This window comes from Ahaetulla prasina, chromosome 5 (genome assembly GCF_028640845.1).
Source record: "Ahaetulla prasina isolate Xishuangbanna chromosome 5, ASM2864084v1, whole genome shotgun sequence".
NCBI lineage: Eukaryota > Metazoa > Chordata > Lepidosauria > Squamata > Colubridae > Ahaetulla > Ahaetulla prasina.
In genome coordinates this window covers 26,854,725-26,878,080 of record NC_080543.1, presented here as the reverse complement: position 1 = coordinate 26,878,080, position 23,356 = coordinate 26,854,725, and the positions used below count along the sequence as shown (strand labels likewise).

Below are 23,356 nucleotides of genomic sequence, written 5' to 3'. Positions count from 1 at the left end.
TTATGAAGCACCAAGAAAGGGGAAAAAATAAGTATATTCCTTTTAATACACAATAGCTTAAATCAAAAGAAATTTGCATTATATTAGAAATGGGCTATCTGTTGTAACCCAGACCCAAGTAGGTAGTAATAAACTTAGTCCGTGGGAAAAGAAACTTTATTCGAACAGCTGGAAATTACTTCATTCCCAGCGTCGTTCAACTGAAAGTAAAACAAATGCTTCCCAAAACAAATTCCTCAGTTATCTCACAAACCTTAGTCCAATTAGGCAAACTGCCAAACTGGCAAACATCCAGAAGCCACAAAAACAAAGATGTAGACGAAGCAGAAGACAGAGTAGAAGACGCAGCTACAACATTGTTTTCCAGCAAAGCTGAAACACAGGTGCTCATTTGTTTTAAGCCTTATGGGAAGGGCCAATCATCTCTTGGCCCTACTCCCAAGTTGTCCTCTCTGCTTGAGCTGCTCTTGCCTTTTGGCAACTCTTCTCATGCGTGCATTAGGAACAGGCTCCTCCTGTTCCTCTGCCTCACTACTATCAGTCTCTGGAGGCTCTGGAGTCCGCACCTCACTTCCCGATGGCCCTGGCCTCACCTCGGCCTCATCGCTATCTGACTCCATTGCCAGCTCCATAGGCTGTTGACGGACCACAACACTATCTAGTTTCTGTAGGCAACTTTATGTTCACAGAGAGATCTTTTGCCACTACTCAGTTCTATGCTCTGCCAGACAATCTCTTGCCAGGAATCTTGTAATTTAAAAAATTAAGCAGAAAGCTAATATTCAGCAGAACACCCAGTTTGGAAACCACCTAGGAAAGTCACAAATAGCATGTGACCCCCGGGACATTGTCATCAATACAAACTAGTTGCCAAGTACCAGAATGTTGATCTTGTGACTGTGGCAATGCTGCAATGGTCATAAGTGCAAGGACCCATTGCTTTTTTTTAGCAACGGTGTAATTGCAAATGGTCACTAAACAAATGGTTGTAAGTTGAGGACTGTGACTCTGTGTGTGTGTGTGTGTTTTCTGAGATTGGTTTCAAAGGATATTTGTCCCCTGTTCAGATGAAGTACTGTCCATACAGCTTTGCAGCAAAACACTTACTGCCTCCATTGCCAGTCCCTGTCCTATTTGTATGGTCTCCATTTCTAGTCACTGCAATCAATCGACTTTCCTCTAACTTCTTACCCCACCTTCGGAATTTGTGAACTTTATTTTTTTATTTATTTTTATTTATTTATTTATTTTTGTCAAGCATGTATAAGATAACAGATATAAGTATAAACACAATTATGAATACAGAAAATGGATACAAATAAATGGGGACAGTAGGACAGGGATGGTAGGCGCGCTGATGCACTTATGCCCACCCCTTACAGATCGCTTAGGAATTGGGTGAGTTCAACAGTAGACCGTCTAAGGCAGGGGTGTCCAAACTTGGCAACTTTAAGACTTGTGGACTTCAACTCCCAGAATTCCTCAGCCAGCAAACCTAGGACGTTGTAACAGATAATTTTGGGTCTGCTTAGATCAGACCGAAGACAGCATAAAATTTCAAGCCTGGTGGCATAAGGTAATCTGTTGTGAGCAAAGGAGTGGAGGACACTTCTTGTGAAATCTCTCTGGACTTGCTCAATTGTATTAATGTCTGATATCCAGTGCGGGCTCCAAACAGATGAGCTGTATTCGAGAATTGGTCTAGCAAAGGTTTTGTATGCCCTAGTTTGCAATACAATATTACCGGAGAAGAAGCTTCTCAACTTTAGGTTAACAACTCTTAATGCCTTTTTGGCAATGCTGTTACAGTGAGATTTGGCACTTAGATCATTTGAGATGAGTACTTCAAGGTCCTTGACAGAGTAAGGGTCATCTATGAGGTCGTATCCACCTAGCTTGTATTTTGTGTTCTGATTTTTTTTTTGCCAATGTGTAAGACAGAGCATTTGTTGGTCGAGATTTGGAGTTGCCAATTGTTTGACCATTGTGACACATAGTCAAGGTCTCTTTGTAGGGCAGCAGCATTGTCAGTGGTGTTGAATAGTTTTACATCATCCGCAAAGAGAAAGCAGTTGCTTATAATATGATCGCAAAGGTCATTTATGTAAAGTATAAAGAGCGTGGGTCCTAAAATGCTGCCTTGGGGGACACCGCTGTTAACAGGTGCAGGGTTTGATAGGGCGTTTCCTATTTTGACTACTTGTTGCCTGTTTGTCAGGAACACAGCTATCCACTTACGCAGGAATCCAAAAATGCCATAAGATTTTAGTTTTAGAAGTAGTTTGTCGTGTAACTACTGAATCAAAGGCTTAACAGAAGTCTATGTAAATTGTGTCTATTGCTTTGCCCTGGTCAACTTAAGGCAGAAGAGCCTACTTTAATATCACTAAAATATGGTTGACAGGTTTGTTTCATGTATGAGATGAGGACAAGATTAATACAATATCATGGGGTGATGGTAGAACAAAAATGTTACCAGGATATACTTTTGCGCTGTATTATTACAAGTAGGGAAAGGCCTAAAAACTGGTTACACAATAAGAGGAGAACAGAAGAAAAAAGGAAAAGAAATTACAACAAAATAAAACAAAATAAAACAAAATAAAAATTTACCAAGCAGGATAAGTGTGAAAAAGAGCATTTGCACATCAGCATCATTTTCAATCCCTGATCACCTCAAATGTTTCCTATGTTCATACCTGCCAATGTTCATATGCTAAGAACAAGGAGCAAAAATTATGCTCTGCCCCTTGGGGACCTATCTTGGATTAATAAAAAATTCTTTCATCCCTACTTAATGCAAAAGGCATATAAATCAACTGCCTACACAAATGCATATACCACATCTCTCTCTGTTGTGTGGAATTGTATAGTCCTATGGAGAAAAAAATCTATTAGTTCCTGTGAGAGAAAGCTAAAGGTTTCCAGGCTGGGATGTTTAGGGGACAAACTTCACTGAGTCTAAGTAATTAAAAAATCTCTCTACAGTAGTGCAGATTAAGTTAAACTGCAGAAGAAGCAGGAAAAAAATTTGCTCCACTCTCAAATGATGGGGCAGAATCCTCACATGGAAGTACCTAAAGAGTTAATTTTTAAATGAAAAGATGGTAGCAGGCAAAGTTGCAAAGTCTCCAAAGCAGTGTTTCTTAACCTTGGCAACTTTACGAGGTGTGGACTTCAACTCCCAGAATTCCCCAGCCAGCCAGAATTCCACACCTCTTTATTGCTCTGGTAATAATGTACTGCTAACTCGAGCATACAAAACACTTGCTAGACCAATTCTGGAATACAGCTCATCTGTCTGGAACCCGCACTGCATATCAAACATAAATACAATTGAGAGAGTCCAGAGATATTTTATGAGAAGAGTCCTCCATTCTTTTACCCGCAATAGAATACCTTATGCCACCAGGCTTGAAATTTTGTGGTTCGACAACTTAGAACTACGCCACCTTCTGTCTGACTTAAGCATAGTACATAAAATTATCTGCTACAACGTCCTACCTGTCAATGACTACTTCAGCTTTAACCACAACATTACACAAGCACACAATAGATACAAACTTAAGGTAAAACCGCTCCAAACTTGATTGCAGAAAATATGACTTCAGTAACAGAGTGATCAATGCCTGGAATGCACTACCTAACTCTGTGGTTTCTTCCCCAAACCCCCACAACTTTAACCTTAGATTGTCTACTGTTGAACTCACCCCATTCCTAACAGGTCTGTAAGGGGCATGCATAAATGCACCAATGTGCCTACCATCCCTGTCCTACCGTCCCCATTTATATGTATCCATTTTATGTATTCATAATCATGTTTATACTTATATCTGTTATCTTATACATGCTTGACAAATAAATAAATAAAAAATAATAGTCTTAAAAGTTGCCAAGGTTGAGAAACACTTCTCTAAACCTTTCTCACACCCTACTTAAAAACTACTGTATGCATTGGTATGTGACTCATGTTTACTCTGAAAATAATGGATGTGGGACCATGTCTATTATTAATGCTCCCTGAGCAGCAGTTATGTTTGAGGTACCACAGTTCCTCGCTCTGGATTTGGTTCAGTTCTCCCAATATTTCTCCCTTGGGTTACAAACAGGGATGGCGTAAGAACATAAGATGTTGAGTTTGGGAGAAGACGAGTTTAATCTACAATGTTCCTGATTTTTATTCTAATTTAGTTATTTAGTTATTTAGTTATTTAGTCAAACATGTATGAGAAAACAGGTATAAACATGGATATGAACACAGGAAATGAGTACGAATAAACAGGGATGGCGTAAGAACATAAGATGTTGAGTTTGGGAGAAGACGAGTTTAATCTACAATGTTCCTGATTTTTATTCTAATTTAGTTATTTAGTTATTTAGTCAAACATGTATGAGAAAACAGGTATAAACATGGATATGAACACAGGAAATGAGTACGAATAAACAGGGATGGCGTAAGAACATAAGATGTTGAGTTTGGGAGAAGACGAGTTTAATCTACAATGTTCCTGATTTTTATTCTAATTTATTTATTTATTTATTTAGTTATTTAGTCAAACATGTATGAGAAAACAGGTATAAACATGGATATGAACACAGGAAATGAGTACGAATAAATGGGGACAGTAGGCACGCTGGTGTGCTTATGCATGCCCCCTTTACAAACCTCTTAGGAATGGGGTGAGGTCAGTGGTGAAATCCAAATTTTTTTACGACCGGTTCTTTGTAGCTTAGTGGGCATGGCAGGGGAAGGATACTGCAAAATCCCCATTCCCTCCCCACTTCTGGGGGAAGGATATTGAAAAATCTCCATTCCCACTCCACTCTGGGGCCAGCCAGAGGTGGTATTTGCTGGTTCTCCGAACTACACAAAATTTCTGCTACCGGTTCTCCAGAACCTGTCAAAACCTGCTGGATTTCACCCCTGGGTGAGGTCCACGGTAGACATTTTAAAGTTAAAGTTTTGGGGATTCGAGGATGTAATAACAGAGTCAGGTAGTGCATTCCAGTCATTGACCACTCTGTTGCTGAAGTCAGATCTAGGACTGGGATCAATGGTGGGATTCAAGTAATTGAACAACCGGTTCTCTGCCCTAATGATTTCTTCCAACAACCAGTTTGCCAAACTGCTCAGAAAGTTAACAACCGGTTCCCCCGAAGTGGTGCGAACTGGCTGAATCCCACCACTGGCTGGGATAATGGTCCCTTCTGTTCTGCGTTATTCACATTACCCTAAAAGAACATCAGAAAAAAAGACTGTAGTTGTGTGGGCTGAACTGGGTTTAACTGCTTCTGATCGTCTCTCATCATTGTTAAAGAAACAAACTGTAACCTCTCTCTGACTCCAATTCTCTTTTTCGGCTCTTTCCTCTTCTCCCTCCAGATGGTTACGCTTTTTCTCAAGAGGAGCACGGGGTCGTCTCTCAGTCTCAAGTTGTTCGATCCTACGACACTACAAAGCAGAGAGCCGGAGTCGAATAACATGGACTTCTTCCCCTTGATTGGTGGCTGGAGGAAAGAGATGTGGATCAATGTGTCCACTGTGAATACACCCTTGAGTAAGGCTGGCAGCAGCAACGTAAACACTGGAAAACTTTTTACTGTGGCCTTAGCCAACAAGTTTGTTCTCTATGCTGCTTCCAGACCTTGAGCACACTTTGGGGTGGGGTGGGGGGAGAGAGAGCAGTCCTTGCCGGAAGCCAGCTGTTCTTTTGGTTTACATGGCTTATGAAAGATTTGGCTCTGCTGTCCAAGGTGTGATGCTGAAAACGTTTTGTTTCTATTGCCATTTTTTTCAAGAGGCAGGGCAAAAGGTATTTGTGGTTTTGCAGAGAAAATCAAAAAGGTGATAAGGCCCATTTGCTGATCTACCTTTGCTGAATTCAGACTTCCCATTTTGTCATGCCCAGACTTAGCTGCATGTATGAAGCCTTTATAATACTCACTGTTTATTTGACTGGAATGTTTACAGGGAGGCGAAGAAGTACAGAGAAGCAAATATAACCCAGGGGGGAAAAAAGGGAGAGGAAAGAAATCAGGCCCTAGAACAATCATCAACAGCTTATCTTGGAATGGATCAGCACTATACAAAATACTTTACAGAATTCTTAGCTTGTTTACGCAAACCACACACAGACATCCACAATCATTTACTCTGCTGCAATACTATCTGTCACCCAAGTCATTTGAATGGCAGGCCTGTGTCTCAAAATTACAGCTGAAGTGCAGCTTTTTATTAAGTCATGAGATAGATCTGGTCTGGTATGAAACGGAGAAAAAAATATATTATTGTTCTGATGAAGAGACAAAGCAAGTATCTAGCTTTAAAGTCAGTTAATCAATTTAACATTTTGTCCCCACTGTGGCTCATGACTTAAAATACTCCAGCACACAAGTGCAGAGACAAGCTGGTGCCTTAACATCTTCTGCTTGTGAAACTCATTAGAACTTTTGAGAGACCGTATATGACTACATATTGGACTAACAGGACCTTAAGAAAGATTGGAAAGATCAGGAAAGTACTACAGGTCCTTATTAAGGTGACCCCAAAGTTTTTGCTACGATGTAACGAGATCTCCTTTCAAATAAACACACAGTGAAAAAGTAATCTCCTCCCTTGAGAAAATATATCAGTGAAATAAATGAAGACTTAACCTGTAGTAACTTTAGCATCTCTGTTTCTATTCATCACTTGGAAAAATGGCATAAGGATGTTTAAATGTTTTCTATGGTTGTGGGAAATATTGCAACAAGTAGAGAGAAATTTCAGTTAATGGTGGTTGTTTATTTTTCTTAAAAATCAGCCTCCAAGGTCATGGCATGGCCACTTCAGGGAACAATGACCTGTGAGGATTGGTTGTAAAAATACATCCAGATTGTATTGCAAAATATTGGGCTATTGTTTGGGTTGCCTACTTCTTCTGGCAGGGCTTTCTGTGCTGCAAAGATAATTCTGTTAAAGAGAAGGTAGCACTTTTAGTAAAGGAGCTTCTGTTTGCTAATAATTCTACCTGTCGTGCATCGTTAAGATCACACAAAAAAATCCTACCAGAAAAATAAGTTGACATGCCTACTTAGCATGCCAGTAAGCAATTGTGTTCACAGGTCAACCACAAAAAGGATATCCTCCTAACTTTTCTTTTCCATGCTATTTTAATTTCTGGATTATTATTTTTTTGTAATGAAATCCTGAGAAATGCAAAGAACTCTTGCTTAAATGGTTGATACCCTCTCTGGAAGGATCCAAAGGTGTTTTTTCAGAAGGCAACTAGACTTTCTTGTTTTTCTTTGAAGATGTTTCACTTCTCATCCAAGAAGCTTCTTCTTTGGGACAACTATGACCTGGGATGACTGAGAATCTCTACAGGCCCCTCTGGAATACCCTGGAATCCTGCATGATTTCAGAGAAAGCAAGATATGAATAAAGCCCTCAGATTCACCTGGTGCTGCTATCTAAGCAAGCCTTAGTCCTAGCAGCCTCACTACATTTCTGAATAGCTTAAGATAAACATCATTGCAACTTTGTCCTCAGGTGCATCGGCCGGTTATCCTGTGTGCTGTATATAAGGCCTTAAAAAGTTGACACTTTATTACTCCTTTTTGCTGATAGTCCTCTGGAACAGGGGTCTTCAGCCATGTCAACTTTAAGACTTGTGGACTTCAACTCCCAGAATTCCTCAGCCAGCAAAGCTGGCTGAGGAACTCTGGGAGTTGAAGTCCATAAGTTTTAAAGTTGACAAGATTGGAGACTCCTGCTCTGGAACATAGGGAGATTTCAGAAAATTTGGTCATGGAGAGATCTACTCAGCCAGCAAAAAGAAGTTAACCATCTCTTTATCTAGGCTGAAGGGGCTGAAATCAATTCCAGTACTTGAGTGTCATTATTCAATATGTACCACTTTTAACATTTTCTTGTAGAATGTTTTTATTATTATTCCACAGCATTCTAATGGTTTTCCTTGGACCATAATTGGGAAGGACATAGCATCAATTAGCTCTACATGAGCTTAAAAATGATTTGGGAGAAATGCTTTAGGCCTTGTACAAACACAGCACCTCCTTCCTGTTCTTTAACACAATTTGATTTTTTTCCAGACTTGACTGTTGCTTTAAGAAGTCAGTTCAGTAAAGTAAGTGTGATTCTTAGAGGAGCAACATTTTTTTTCAGGTTCACACAGTATTGTTCACTATAACTTAAGAAAGATCTGCAAAAAAATAACTTTCTGGGGCATATTTCTGAAATCACATTGTATAGCCCACCCTAAATCCCCCCACCCAAATATTAGCAGTCCTATCTACCATTCCATTATATCCATATACATATACAGTAATATAAGTTAAGCACATTTATCCATATCAGCAGGTAAATAAACCAATTGTCCTTCTAGAATTCAGAGCTTAAAATCTGAACAGTTGAAGCTAATAACTATACTGCAAAGCTTAGGCTGCAATCCTAGGAGTAAGACCCATTTATTACATTGGGTCTTAATTCTAAGGAAACTTGTAAAGGATTAAGTTAAACAATACATTTTGCCAGTTTAGCTAATTAATTTCTCCCAACAATTTTGAGAGTTAGAGAGCTTAGACAGATCAATCAACCAATGGAACAGAAGTTGCCTTCAGATGTTGTGGGACCTTCATCACTGGAAGCTTTTAAGAAGAGACTGGACTGCCATCTGTCAGAAATAGTGTGGGGTCTCCTGCTTGTGCAGGGGATTGGACTAGATGACCTACAAGGTCCCCTCCAACTCTGTTAGAGCTACACCCAAAAAGTTAAATTCATAGAATTATTTGAAAAGAAGCTCCTTACATGATGCACAACAAAATCAACTCTTTACAAGGAGTTCTCAGGTTACAACCATTTCTTCAGCAACCTTTCAAAGTTCAGACTGTGTTGAATGAATAGTACTTATGACAATCCTCATCATTCCGTTTGACCCAGCATCCCCACAGTCATGTGAATGCAGCTCCTGGCTTACAATTGCAATGTCACAGTGAGTCACAATCATGTGATTTGATTTCCAACATTTTCTGCTGGCTTCCCACAAGCAAAATCAATGGAAAATTCAGAGCTAGCAGTCACGCGAGATCCTCATTCAACAATCCACGCGAGCCTTGTTTAACTATGGGAACTGGGGCTTCTGGAATTGCTGTCACTAAGCGACACAGCCAGCAACACCTCACTTTATTACCGTATCACTTACTGATGGCAGATCTGGGCCCAATTGCCATCATAAACTGAGGACCACCTGGATTTTAACTTCTTAGCTGCAAAAACCAAGGCAACCACAAGATGTCAGCAGAGAGATACAAAAACCCCTTCCATCTACTGGCCGTCTAGATTTTTGCAGGCTGGATCTGACAGCCCTATTGTATATACACATCTTGAGGTTACTCACCTAGTTTATTTTTATTATTATTATTTAGGTCAAAACCATCTAGTTCTTTTTCTGTGGTGTATGTCTCACATACCGATTAAGTCATTTTTCATGTCTTCAAATCTGCTTTAAGGCAAGTGAAAATGAGCAGGAGCTATCTGAAATGGCTTTGTCCCAAATAAACAGACTTTTGAGGGAGGGTATATTTCAGAGATCTGAAATTATTGTCAAAAAACTCAGTATTTCCCAGTTTCCTCCTCCTCTCTTTCTCTCTCTCTTTTGGAAAAAGGCAATTTGTAATGGTAGCTTGCAGTATTGTATCGGTTGTTGTTGAAATCTATTGGCAATGTAAAATGAAGCAATCCCAGTCCAGGGAGATTCCATTAGTTTTCCTCAGAGAGGGAACCCAACGTTATTGAAAGTATACAAATTCACCTCTTCTGATCCCACCCACCTTGCAAGTGTCACGTATGACACTATTCAGTACCATTGACAATACTCACGTGTTCTTTCTAGCATGAAAAAGAAATCTGGAGGTCTCTGTCCTTGTCATTTGTTGGGAGGGGAGGTAAGTTTAACAGCAGTTCCGCTTACCTTTGGGAAGACATGAACAGATAACTCCATATGAAAACAACTGATATGCTCTGCTTGTATGTAATCTTTCCAAACTGTAATAATTTATTGTGTACAAAGACAATAGCTTTATCATACCTAGTGTTTATGTAAATAAAAAGCCTTACCTTTATATATACACACACGTATATAATTGTATTTTAAAAAATGCCAAGTAAATACGGTCTTCTGTCTTGAAAGTTTCAGTAAATGGATTTGATATTTATAGTTATTACATATAACACACTAGGTGGCTATGGATTGTTTGAAAGCCTTACCTACTTCTGAATGCATCATGACAAGAATCATGTCTCTTTCATTAGAACGAGTCTCAAATAATTTTGAGAAATTCACAGAGGATTTCATGGTGGTTTCCCCAAACTGTTAATGAATTTCAGCCTATTTAGTCACATGTAGTATATCCTCTACCCAAATTCTCTATACATTACCTGTTGTTCCAATCCAATTATATTAGTATTGTTCAAGGAAAGCAACAACTCAGTTCTCGGTCTTTCCGTTGTTTTTCATCCGTATAAATTGACATTTTTACATCTGAGTCTAAATTGCCCGTAAATATTTTTCAGTACTTTTGGCTCTTCCAAAGAGATTTGCAGAATTATTCATCTTTCCAAAAATCCCAAATGTGCTTTTTTCAAAAGGCAACTGGACTTTATTTTTCCTTGAGGACATTTCACGTTTCATCCAAGAAGCATCTTCAGTTCTAACTTCAAGGAAAAATAAAATCCAGTTGCCTTTTGAAAAAGCACTTTTGGGACAACTATGAGTTGGGTGACTGAGAACTTCCATTGACATCTTTCAAAAAGCATTTTGCAAACTGCATTTTCCACTTCATCATATCCAGTTTTATTATTTTCTGGTTTGGGGAAGCCATTGTCAATGGTGCTGCTTTATTTTTGAAAATCATTATTGAACCATTTTAATAAACTCTTTAATCCAATATCTATAGACAGAAAAGCAGATTTTGAAAGCATTTCTAGATTAAGTTGTAACATCGTTTTGAATATAACTCTCTGATCCCTTGAAGCAGGGATGTTAAACTCAAGGCTCATAGGCCAGATCCGGCCCATGGGGTCTTAGATCTGTCCTGCGGGGCTGCCCTGGAAATAGCGGAAGACTGGCCTGCGGTGCCTTTGCCAGCAAAACCGGAGCTCAAGAGGGCTGTTCGTGGCCCTCCCGGGCCCCATTTTTGGCCACAATGGCCTCCAGCCCTCTGCCAGGGAAAATGGAGCCCGGGAGGGCCGCACGTTTTCACTGGCAGAGGGCGGCAGGAGGATCCCCACAACCGTGCCTGGGCCATCACAGGTACCCCTGGCATGAATGACATCGAGATGGCCATGCCCACCTAAGCCATGCCCATCCAACCCCCTGAGATCAAACACGAGCCTGATGCATCCCTCAATGAAATCATGTTTGACACCCCTGCCTTGGAGGAAATAGCATGACCATCTGGAGAGAACAACCTGGAAGGGGTTGTAGAGCTTCTCATCGTGAAGGTTTCTGCTCTGGTGGTGCTCCAGTAATAATGAAAGTGAAAATCGGGGCATCCAGAAGGACGTTTTGTGGGGTGGAACCATTGTTTCTTTTTAAATGGCACCTACAGCGTGAAAAACAAGTGAAAAACAAAGGGAGATATACAGTATTCTATACTGACTGATGGCTACTATGATTCCTTTCTTTCCTCTTTATATATTGGATTGTTTTACTTTCTGATCAGTTTTGATATGTAGCATGGCCTTCAGATGGAAAGGAATGGCAGGTTTTTATTAGAAAGAGAAAAGTAAATAGAGATAATAAAATCAGGGGTGGGTTCTACTTGCCTTTACTACCGGTTCGCATTGTACTGGTTTGCTACGCTCGCACACGCATGTACTCTTCTGCGCATGCGCAGAAGCTTTTGCACATGCACAGATCACTTTTGATGATATCTGGGTCAGTGGGTGGAGCCTCCCATCAGTTTTACTACCAGTTCTATAGAACCGGTCCGAACTGGGGGCAACCCACTACTGAATAAAACCCATCATATCTCTTTCTCCACTAAGATACAAAGGGCATTTCATCATGAGAAACACCGCTTGCACCTAACCATGATTCAAACGTGCCTTGACAATGTCTTTGTCCTGCTTTATCCCCCTATCACCGCTTTCATCTTTTCCCCAAAAACATAAAAAACTTAAGTCATCCTTACTCGTAACAGTACCAATCTCAGTGTTTCCCCATTGTTCTGAAACAGCCCAACAGCAGTCAGCAGCTGTATAAAACCTGTTAGGCATTGTCACTTATTTGTCATCAATCAGAGGCCAGGGTCAACAGGGAGGATAGTAATTGTCATAACAACATGGTGTTCTGCCAACTTTTTAAAAATGGGTGGATATTTTTTTTAGCAGTATGGAAAGGCTCCTAATCAACTCTTAATATAATTCTGGTGATCAGTTTACATAAGCTTCCGAAAATGAGCTTTAAAAAGAGGAATAAATAGAGCTTCCCAATCTTGCAATAGCTAATTTTGGGGGAGTGTATGAAAGGGATCAATAGGTTAATACAGGTAGTCCTTGGATTATACCATTGTTCAGCAACCATTCAAAATTATGATGGCACTGAATGAGACGGACCTATGACCAGTCCTCAAAATTGCCACTGTCATAATGTCCCCAGCACAATTCAACTGTTTGTCAATTGGCTTGCAATTATAACTGTTGCAGCATCCCACAGTCATGTGTTAGCCAATTGCGACTTTCCCTGCCAGCTTTGTACAACAAAAGTCAATAGGAAAGCCAGCAGATTCCTCCCACTCCTTTCATTTGAGGAGCCCTGGGCAGCATGCGGATCTGGTATTCTGCAGTTCCTGCTCACCTGCACTGCATAGCACCTGCCCACACTCTGCAGTGCCACTTCACACCATGGCCTGCCCACCTGCAGTCTGTAATACCAACTTATGGCACCCCACTGCTACTCCATAGCACCTTACTGTCCATAACTCTCACCTGCCAGCCTGCTTCCTTGGCACATGGTTTCAATGGCTTTTTCACCTCATTGTCACCTCACTGTCATGTGAGCCTTCACTTAAAGACTTGCATGGTGTCCACTTAACATAGGCAATGGGACAGCCAGGATTGTTGTCGTTAAGTCGTTAAGCAATGCAGTCATGTGATGTTGAAATGTTTACAACAGCATGTTTCAGACCATGCAATTTCTCAATTGCCATTGTAATCCAAGGACCAACTCTAGCAGACAGATAAATAGATACAGGAGTCAATGCGGCAACATATAAAATTATACCATATTATTGCAGAGCATAGATGGTAGCTTCTTAGTTTCTAGGTAGGCTAGAATCCTGTTTCTTGAACCATTTGTGTCTCCCTGCTGCAAATTAGTTGTAAGCAACTTACCTGACTTGGACCTTCAAAATGAGTGAGAGTGCAAATTCTGTTATGCAAAGGTACAATATTTGGATGTAATGAAAGCTATAATCAAAGAAATCTGAGGACCTCAGCAGGGGGAAATCTGGCCTAAATTTTTCATTCAACAAAAGCAACAACTAAGTAGCAATTTATTTCAGGGACCTCGTCTCTGTTAAATTACAAACTTGCATCTTTTCAAATTCTATTATTCAGTATTAAATAATACTAAATAATATGCCCCTATGCCTGAAGGGAAAAAACTTCTGATCAGTGTGTGCTACCTATTCTAACATATGCCAGCAAAACATGGACACTGACCTCACAATCAATACAAAAGCTACAAGTGGCGCAAAGAGCTCGGCATCATAAGACAAGATAGAAAGACCTGCACATGGATTAGAAAACAAACGAAAATATACAATGCCATCAAAAGAATAAAAGAATTGAAATGGAAATGGGCTGGTCACATACCAAGAAGAGCTGATGGTAGGAGGAGCAAGGCAGTCATAGAATGGATTCCACTTGATAAAAAGCATCCACTAAAGAGACCTAAAATGAGATGGATCAACAACATCAGCAAGTATTGCGGGCCCAATTGGCAAAAGAAAGCTCAAGACCATATTGGTTGGAAACATGCAGAAAAGGCCCTCATCCTGCAGTGGATAAACCAGGGGTCAGCAACCCGCAGCTCTGGAGCCGCATGTGGCTCTTTCATGCCTCTGCTGTGGCTCCCTGTTGCTGATTGGCTCCACAATTGATAGGGCTTTCGGTTAACACAGGTAGAGGAAAAAGGATGTCATGCTAGGAGGAGGCTCTATGGTGGGGAAACTGACTTCCAATCAGCAGAGGAAAAAGGACACCGCGCTAGGAGGAGACTATGATGGGGAAACCAGACTTCTGGTCGGCTCCAGAATTGAACAGGGGCTTCTGGCTAGGACCTTTGTGGCTTTTTGCATGTTTAAGGTTGCCAACCCCTGGGATAGACAATGCAGTGGCTAAAATGATGATAATGAGTATTACACACCGCACACACACACACACACACACACACACATATTTTAGCTTATTTTTTCTTGTTGCATCTGTAAACCAAACCAAATGCACTTTCACTGCTCCTCGTTGCTTCATGTAGACGTCCCCTCTTCCTTCTTACGCAGACATTGCTGTGCCCCCTTGACGTTGTGGGCAAATAGGAATGCAGGAGAAACTGAACGCCATTATTGGCATGAGAGTAAGTCAGAAAGAGGCAAAGATATCAAAGTTAGAAATAGGAATTCTTCATTTTTAGGCTTATTGTACTTACTGGGTGATTTCACTAAACTCTTGGAAACTCCACAAGGCCAAGGATGGGATCCAAAGCAGAAAGCAGTTTCTCTTCAAGCCATAAAATAATGTTTTGCTGCAATTTATACTACTGTAGTATAAATTATTCTAAGTCACCGCCCAGCATCAGACAGTAAGTAAAAGGGTAATCTTCAAATTTGATAAATAAACAAACATAAATAGTTTATGCTTGCTATGAAAAAAAGTCTTTCTTTTCTTTCTTTCAAGCACTTTATTTTCTTAGTTTGTATTAGTGATCATTTTACTGCAGTGTTCAATAAAATTACTATTAAAAATGAAATCACGAAGATAGAAATGTTATGTTATGTGAAACTCCATGTAAACACATCTCTTCTTGAGTGAGGGTGAAGGTAGGTGGGAATTTCTCCATATTCACAGTGTATATATTCTCTTGAGCCTTTCGGCATCCTTTAGTCTTTCCGTTGCCTCTATTTGTCAGTAAAAAAAAGGCAAATTGCAATGCACATCTTACATGGGAAAGTTTGCAAAGCAATATAGTGTTTAAAAAAAAAAGTTCATATTATTCCACTGGAAGAAATATCTGTCTTTTATGCTTACACCTCAATCTGAATTAAGGAAGAATAGTTTCATAGCGATTTGACAGTTCAACCCTTTCAATACAGTTATATTCAATTATTATTAAAATTAAATCTTGGAGTTAAGGTTAGGCTCCTTTACTTTTACTTTCCAGAAAACTAAGGAAGGTCCTTTCTAAGATACTTCCCATGTCCCTTCTGTTTCTATTCCCTGAGATACCTTTTGCATGACAGTGGTCTAGTCCAGGGGTCTCCAACCTTCACAACTTTAAGACTTGTGGACTTCAACTCCCACAATTCTGGGAGTTGAAGTCCACAAGTCTTAAAGTTGCCAAGGTTGGAGACCCCTGGACTAGTCTACAGCTCTTCCTGCTGTCTCCCAAGGTCATTCACACATCCCATTACAGATATATTTTATAAAATATTTTCAAGTCGAACTGAAATCAACACCAGACTTGTTTTTTTTTGTTTGTTTTTTTGTCCATGAATTGATTTTGGTTGGGGACATGTCTCTCCATATTTTCAGTTGCTGTTCCTCTAATGAAGAAACTAAATGTATTTCCAGCAAACAGCATAAAGTGTCCTGATGGCTGTTATCATATATAAATATATATTCTACAGAGAAATTATTGAGTCTGTCATTTGCACCTCTATAACTGTCTGGTTCGGTTCTGCAACCCAACAAGAAAGACACAGACTTCAGAGGATAATTAGAACTGCAGAAAAAATAATTGCTACCAACCTGCCTTCCATTGAGGACCTGTATACTGCACGAATCAAGAAGAGGGCCGTGAAAATATTTACAGATCCCTCACATCCAGGACATAAACTGTTTCAACTCCTACCCTCAAAACGACGCTATAGAGCACTGCACACCAGAACAACTAGATACAAGAACATTTTTTTCCCGAAGGCCATCACTCTGCTAAACAAATAATTCCCTCAACACTGTCAAACTATTTACTAAATCTGCACTACTATTAATCTTCTCATAGTTCCCATCACCAATCTCTTTCCACTTATGACTGTATGACTGTAACTTTGTTGCTGGCAATCCTTATGATTTATATTGATATGTTGACTATCAATTGTGTTGTAAATGTTGTACCTTGATGAACGTATCTTTTCTTTTATGTACACTGAGAGCATATGCACCAAGACAAATTCCTTGTGTGTCCAATCACACTTGGCCAATAAAAATTCTATTCTATTCTATTCTATTCTATTCTATTCTATTCTATTCTATTCTATTCTATTCTATTCTATTCTATTCTAAAGCCAACTCTGTGGCCCTGCTGGTATGTCATCCCTGGTGTGCTTCTCCAAGACTAGTATGATCCTTAGCTCCAAAATGCCATATGTCATATTTTAGGGCCTAATGAAAAGAGAGCCCTTTTTAGTTTGGCAAACACCATTTGTCCCACACCAGAGGTGGGCTTCACATACTGTAGCAACTGGTTCGCCCAGCATTGGAAATGTGAGCATGTGCACATCCATGCATGCATGCGGTGTCACGAAACACGGCAATTTGCTTGTGCGCACCACCTGCATATGTGTGTGACGTCAAACAACCCAGCAATTTGCTCGCAAACGCTATCCGCACATGCGTGCCGCGTCAAAAACACAGTGATATAGGGCAGGATGGTGCCCACTACCGGTTCGTCCGAACTGGTCCAATCCGGCTGGATACCACCTCTGTCCCACACCCTGCCTCAGTTTAGCTGATAGGTCAGAGCATGAAAGTTTTGGCTTGGTTGGAGACCCCCTTTTCCTTTGTTCTACCTTTTCTGAACTTCCCTCCAACTTATTAAATAATAATAAAACGGAACCCTTGGTTTGTCCCCGGTGTCAAGCTTTTTCCTTCACTTTCCAGAATATCTGATTGTGCCTAAATGTATACCTGCCCACTGTTTTAATTAAAAATTCCTTTTGCAATAACACCCATGAGCTGTGTGGAGTGCTGCTGACTGCCAGCCTCCGATTCCAAGCAAGAGTTGGAAATGATTTGTAACCGTGGGCTGGGTGGGCTGGGCTGCTGCTGCTGCTGCTGCTGCTGCTGTCCCTGTCAGAAGAATGAAAACAGTTCATTAGTCTTGAACAAAGCAGTTGTGCTAACTGTTCTTCCTTATGTTGCTCAGCATGGATAACAGCAGCTGCCTTCAAGTCTTTTATGAGCAGGAAGAAGCAGCTTAACTTCTCTTTTAAAGAGAGTGAGAGAGATTGGAATTACAAGGGGAGGGAGAGAAGAGGGCTGGGAAAGCCTCTCTTGTTAATTGGGGAGGGAGAGAGGAGACTTTCAGACAGATGAATGTATTATGTTGGTTGGAAAGCATTAATACCAGGGGTGAAATCCAGCAGGTTCTGACAGGTTCTGGAGAACCAGTAGCGGAAATTTTGAGCAGTTTGGAGAACCACCTGGTCCCAGAGTGGGGTGGGAATGGAGATTTTTGCAATATCCTTCCCTTGCCATGCCCATCAAGCCACGCCCACAGAACTGGTGGTAAAAAAAAAAATTGGATTTCACCCCTGATTAATACCATTCTGTTTGGGAGGAAAGATTACTGTCAGAATGTAACTGATCAAGATAAGGAATGTTCACATTCTTCCTGAAGAACCAACAGTAAAAAAAACCGTCATGTCCCCTTTTAAAATCTTATATTTAAATTCTACTAAATGATCAAATTTGACTCTGTGTTGGAAGAAATGTCCATCTGGGTTCAGTTCCAGGCGGGGGGAAAAACACTGGAAACATGGAGACTGCTTGGAAAGATGGTTTTTAATGGTAGACAGGATCACATGCCTTGATAATGTTGGCTGAAGGAAAAAAAGGGAAGAGATGCTGTGAGTGTCTGAGTTTTATACCCTTTCTGGGCTTTTGAATTTGAGTTTGTATTCTGATTGGTTGTCAGACTCCCATGGGACAATGCAGGGGCAACTCTGTAGGCTGTCCTGAGTCCCAGGATTGGTTGAGCCTTGCTGGGTGATATAATCTTTCCAGGTGCCATGTGGTGAGATGGGTAGAGGGCTAATCCTGTCATGTCCTGAGGGCCATGTCTTAATCCCATCACCCTGGAGCTGAAATGGGGGGCAGGGAGCTGCAAGGAGCTGCTTTATCTTTAAAAACACGTTTCTCCTTTTCTCATCCAGGGAAACATAATATTCCGCCTTTTTAATATTTCCTAAAATATTTCATTCTTCTGGGAGAGGGGTGGGTGCTAACTTCCTACACCTGTGAACTAGAAGGTAGAAAGACAAACTAGAAAGGACTGCTAATTTGAAAAAAGACTACTTATGAAAATCACGGATACTTTCTGAATTGTTTCTGTTCCTCTAGTTCGCATTTCGTAAAGTAGATCCAGTTCTCTTCCACTTTTATCAAATAAGCAAACCAGTGGTGGATTTCAATTTTTTTTACTACCGGTTCTGTGGGTGTGGCTTGATGGGCGTGGTGTGGCTTGGTGGGCGTGGCAAGGGAAGGATACTGTAAAATCGCCATTTCCTCCCAATCAACTGGGACTTGGGAGGCAGAGAATAGATGGGAGTGGGGCCAGTCAGAGGTGGTATTTACCGGTTCTCTGAACTACTCAGAATTTCCGCTACTAGTTCTCCAGAACTGGTCAGAACCTGCTGAAACCCACCTCTGAAGCAAACCCACTAGCTTCCCCCATCATTGGCTAACTTGGCTAAGATTGCTGGGTCTTGATTGAAACAGTAAAGCTTCGGAAATTTGCCTCGTGGGGAAGGAGTAGCCATTTTTGGCCTTGGCTTCTCTGTTCCTGAGAAGAAGAAGGTGCCTGTGAAGAAACAGACATATAGCCTCTCTGTCCCTTGCTGCCCTCAGTGCTTTGTACTGTCGGAACAAAATGTTTACAAGTCATCTTGCCTGAAGGAAGGTGTAATGAGCATGAGAAAACTGACAGATTTGTAACCTTGGGTAGTTTGGACTAGCAACATAAAAAGGATTAGTTCCCAGAGTGTGGGAGACTTCCTGGTTTGAAAGGACAAGCTGAGAAAATATTGGTGTGTTTTTACCATCCAAAGGCAGGATCTCCCATAGATCCATAGATAGTTATATACTGTGGGTATAAATAACACCTTGCTATTTCAGGAAATATTCAATCCTGCCACAGAGACAAGCAACTTAGGTCTCCATCATCAACCGGAAGTCTTTAATAGTGAACTTAAGATGCTGAGCTTGCCGATTGAAAGGTTGGAAGTTCAGTGGTTCAAATCCCTAGTGCCCTGTAACGAGCTGAGCTCCCGTTACTTGTCGGAGCTTCTGCCAACCTAGCAGTTCGAAAGCATGTAAAAAATGCAAGTAGAAAAATAGGGACCAGCTTTGGTGGGAAGGTAACAGCGTTCCGTGCGCCTTTCGCATTTAATCATGCCAGCCACATGACCATGGAGCCGTCTTCAGGCAGCACTGGCTCTACGGCTTTGAAACGGAGATGAGCACCGCCTCCTAGAGTCGGGAATGTCTCACAGATATGTGCGAGGGGAACCTTTACCTTTTAGAGCTGCTCACCTTATATTGGAGTAATTTAGTTTGTTTGCTATTCTATGCTGGCAAAATTGGTTTACTAAACACTGATCAGATCATGACTCAGAATATTGGTTAGTTTACCTACAGATGTCAACTAAACCTAGATTAATGGCTGGCTTTCAATTACACAATTAGTTCTCAATTAGGCTTTCTTTTATTTCCCATGCATGGAGAGAACAGAAAAAAAGATAACGTCATTTATCTCTGCAAAGACAAATTCTGGATTTACATCTTGGCTTACATTTATATGCTCATTTTCCATGTATCAATTGACAACATCAAAACAAAGACTAATTAATATTATTTCATAAGGTCACATTTAAACAAGTATTTTAAAATCTGACTGGATGATTGGTGGGTGGAAGTATCCATGCATGTTTTCTTTTTCTTCTCTTTTCCATCTATTTTTTGCCCTTTCTTCCTTAATTTTAATTAGACATTAAAATGCTTCTGATCAGGTTTGATGCTGTTTAGCTTTCAAAGACAATTCAGCAGCTGGCCGTAAATTATAGAATTTAGTTCATTTGCATCACGGGTGTCAAACTCGCGGCATCATGTTGCCATCATGTGACGTATCGCTACACATTTCCCTTCACAGAGCTGGGGTGGGCATGGCCTGCGCATGATGCAACCGCCCCCAGGCTGCCAGTTTGACACCCCTGATTTACATTATCAGGTATCTTTGATACAAAAATATATACTTATAGCAAATGGTGATTAATAAATAAAGTGAGGATCAAATCAATATGCCCAGAAGAAGCCTCCTAAAGGAAACAGACCATCAATATGGAGCCTAGGAGGAACAACATGAAGCTATTAAAATGAGCGTTTTAGACATAGCTATTGAGAGTGGAATCTCTCCAGGGCAGAATTTTGTTGCAGGAATACTCAGACAAATGTGATGATAGAATTTTTGACTGTGATACGGTTCTAGGAATAATATTATTTATTATATTATATTATATTATATTATATTATATTATATTATATTATATTATATTATATTATATTATATTATATTATATTATATTATATTATATTATATTATATTATATTATATTATATTATATTATAATTATACATTATATTATATTTATTATATTATATTATTATATTATCTATTTATATATACTATTTATATTATTATTTATATTATATATTTATATTATATTTATAATATAATAATGATATTATCTAGGAATGCACTACCTGACTGTGGTTTTATTCCAAGACCCCCAAAACTTTAACCTTAGACTGTCTACTGTAGACCTCACCCCATTCCAAGAGGTCTGTAAGGGGCGTGCATAAGCCCATCAGCGAGCCTACCATCCCTGTCCTAATGTTTTCTTTTATTCGTATCCTTTACATGTATTTATAATTATGTTTACACTTGTATCTATCATAAAATACATGCTTGACGAAATAAATAAAATAAAATAAATATATTTACCATTCTAAGAATTGCTTCTAAAGGATTTACCTGTATAGAAAAGGAAGGGAGGGAGGGAGGGAGGGAAAAGAAAAAAAAACAGAAAGAGAGAGAGAAAGAAGAAAGGAAGGAAGGAAGGAAGGAAGGAAGGAAGGAAGGAAGGAAGGAAGGAAGGAAGGAAGGAAGGAATAAATAAATAAATTTGGGTGCATACAGCTTTCCCAAGAGCCAAACTTTTCAGAAAGAATTTTGAGTTTTGTAAAGCTGTCAGTTATACATATCTCACATTTCCACGCATAGAAGGAGTCTCCAGTGAAGAAAAGTGTATGACTTGGGTAATTCCAATTCTGAGACAAGGTTTACATACAGTGTCATGGAATAAGCAAGAAAACAAATCTGTCAAAACTTGATGATGTTAAGTCTAGGACACTGAATACAGCTGTATACACTGTGTGCAGATTGTGGAGGAAATGTGAAATGGAATTAACTAAGCAGCAGTGCTATTTATACAAACAGCAGATTAAATCTCAATGGGAGTGTTGAACTATGGCTAAAGGCAGGCATATATGCAGGGTAAATATTGTGGGAAAGGGAAAATTTGTTTAGAGTAGCCCAAGAGACAATAATGAGTAATGGGTCAAACAAAAATGGCATCTGTCTTTCATTTCCTAGAAATTCCTGGCAATAAACTTGTGTAAGATCTTAATGCCTTACAATAGAAAACAGAGTGTGTGTGTGTGTGTGTGTGTGTGTGTGCGTGTGATGGCTTCTGAGGTTTGATGTCTATTATGGAACTAGCCTTTTGGATACAGTTCCCATTGTGTAGAATGCAAAATGCCCCTGCAATTCTGGAACCACCAACTGTGCCACTTTCCAAAACTAATAAAAACACAAGGAAGCTGAAAGAAACAAAAAAACCCCAGATATTTGTCATCTTATAAAAACTGTTCAACGTGTTTGTTTATTTTAAATCAACAAAAAAAGGAGAATATTGTACTCTTTTTATTCAGCAGTTTGTGGCAAGATTTTGATGGCATGAACTTGGAGGGGCAATAAGATGTAGATCTCTAATGGATCACCATGGACTAGATCAGTGTTTCCCAATTTTGGAAACTTTAAGCTGATACTTCATTCCTTAGCAATGGATGATCTCCCCTAGTGATTTCATGAAGGTGTAGGTTGCCGTTTGTATTAACCATATTTGTTGAGGAAATAAGTATAATGCCTGGCTCTAACAGGCAGAGTCCACAAAGAGATTATGGTTTACATTATATTGTATTCTAATGAACATGAAAATAATAGTTCCACTCAACACTGTCAAATTATTTACTAAATCTGCACTACTATTAATCTTCTCATCGTTCCCATCACCCATCTCCTTCCACTTATGACTATAACTTTGTTCCTTGTATCCTTATGATTTATATTGATGTTGATTTTTTCCTGATTGCTTATTTGTACCCTATGACTATCATTAAGTGTTGTACCTTAGAATTCTTGATGAAGGTATCTTTTCTTTGATGTACACTGAGAGCGTATGCACCAAGACAAATTCCTTGTGTGTCCAATCACACTTGGCCAATAAAAAAATCTATTCTATTCTATTCTATAATGTTGAACTGGGCTCCATGTTGAACTGATCCTAGAGGCAATCAGCACTTCTATGTTCAATCAAATTTGCACCCAAATATTCCCTCCCCCCCCATCTGGGATTGGAAGCTAAGGATGATCCAGCTGGTTAGTACTTGAATGAGAGATCTCCAGGGGTTATCAATGCTGTAGGTTGATTTGGAAATTAAAAAAAAAAAAAACCATCCTGAAAGGAGATGGCAAACTATTTCCATCTTGCTGCCAACAAAACAAAGCATCACCCTTATGTCAGAGTTTCCTCAATCTCCGCAACTTTTAAGATATGTGGATTTCAACTCCCACAATTCCCCAGCCAGCATGCTTAGATGCTGAGAAATCTTGGCCTGTATCAACATCTCCATGAAGTCACCGGGAGCAAAGCTTATACTGAAGGAAACTTGATTTCACATTTTTAGCATCTATATGTATTAACAAGCTGATTAAAGATGGATAAATAGATCACCGAT

At 39.8% G+C, this 23,356-nt stretch overlaps 1 protein-coding gene across 1 annotated transcript in view; it reads left to right on the top strand.

Moving 5' to 3' along the window:
• Window positions 1–10,111, top strand: part of ATP8A2 (ATPase phospholipid transporting 8A2) — a gene marked incomplete at its 5' end in the record, with an annotated part of 398,725 nt that extends 388,614 nt beyond the window's left edge. Inside the window, one exon of the mRNA XM_058185167.1 lies at window positions 5,384–10,111. Within this exon, the coding sequence (XP_058041150.1) occupies window positions 5,384–5,481 (98 nt within the window). The remainder of the gene's footprint in view (window positions 1–5,383) is intronic.
• Window positions 10,112–23,356: the final 13,245 nt, after the last annotated feature.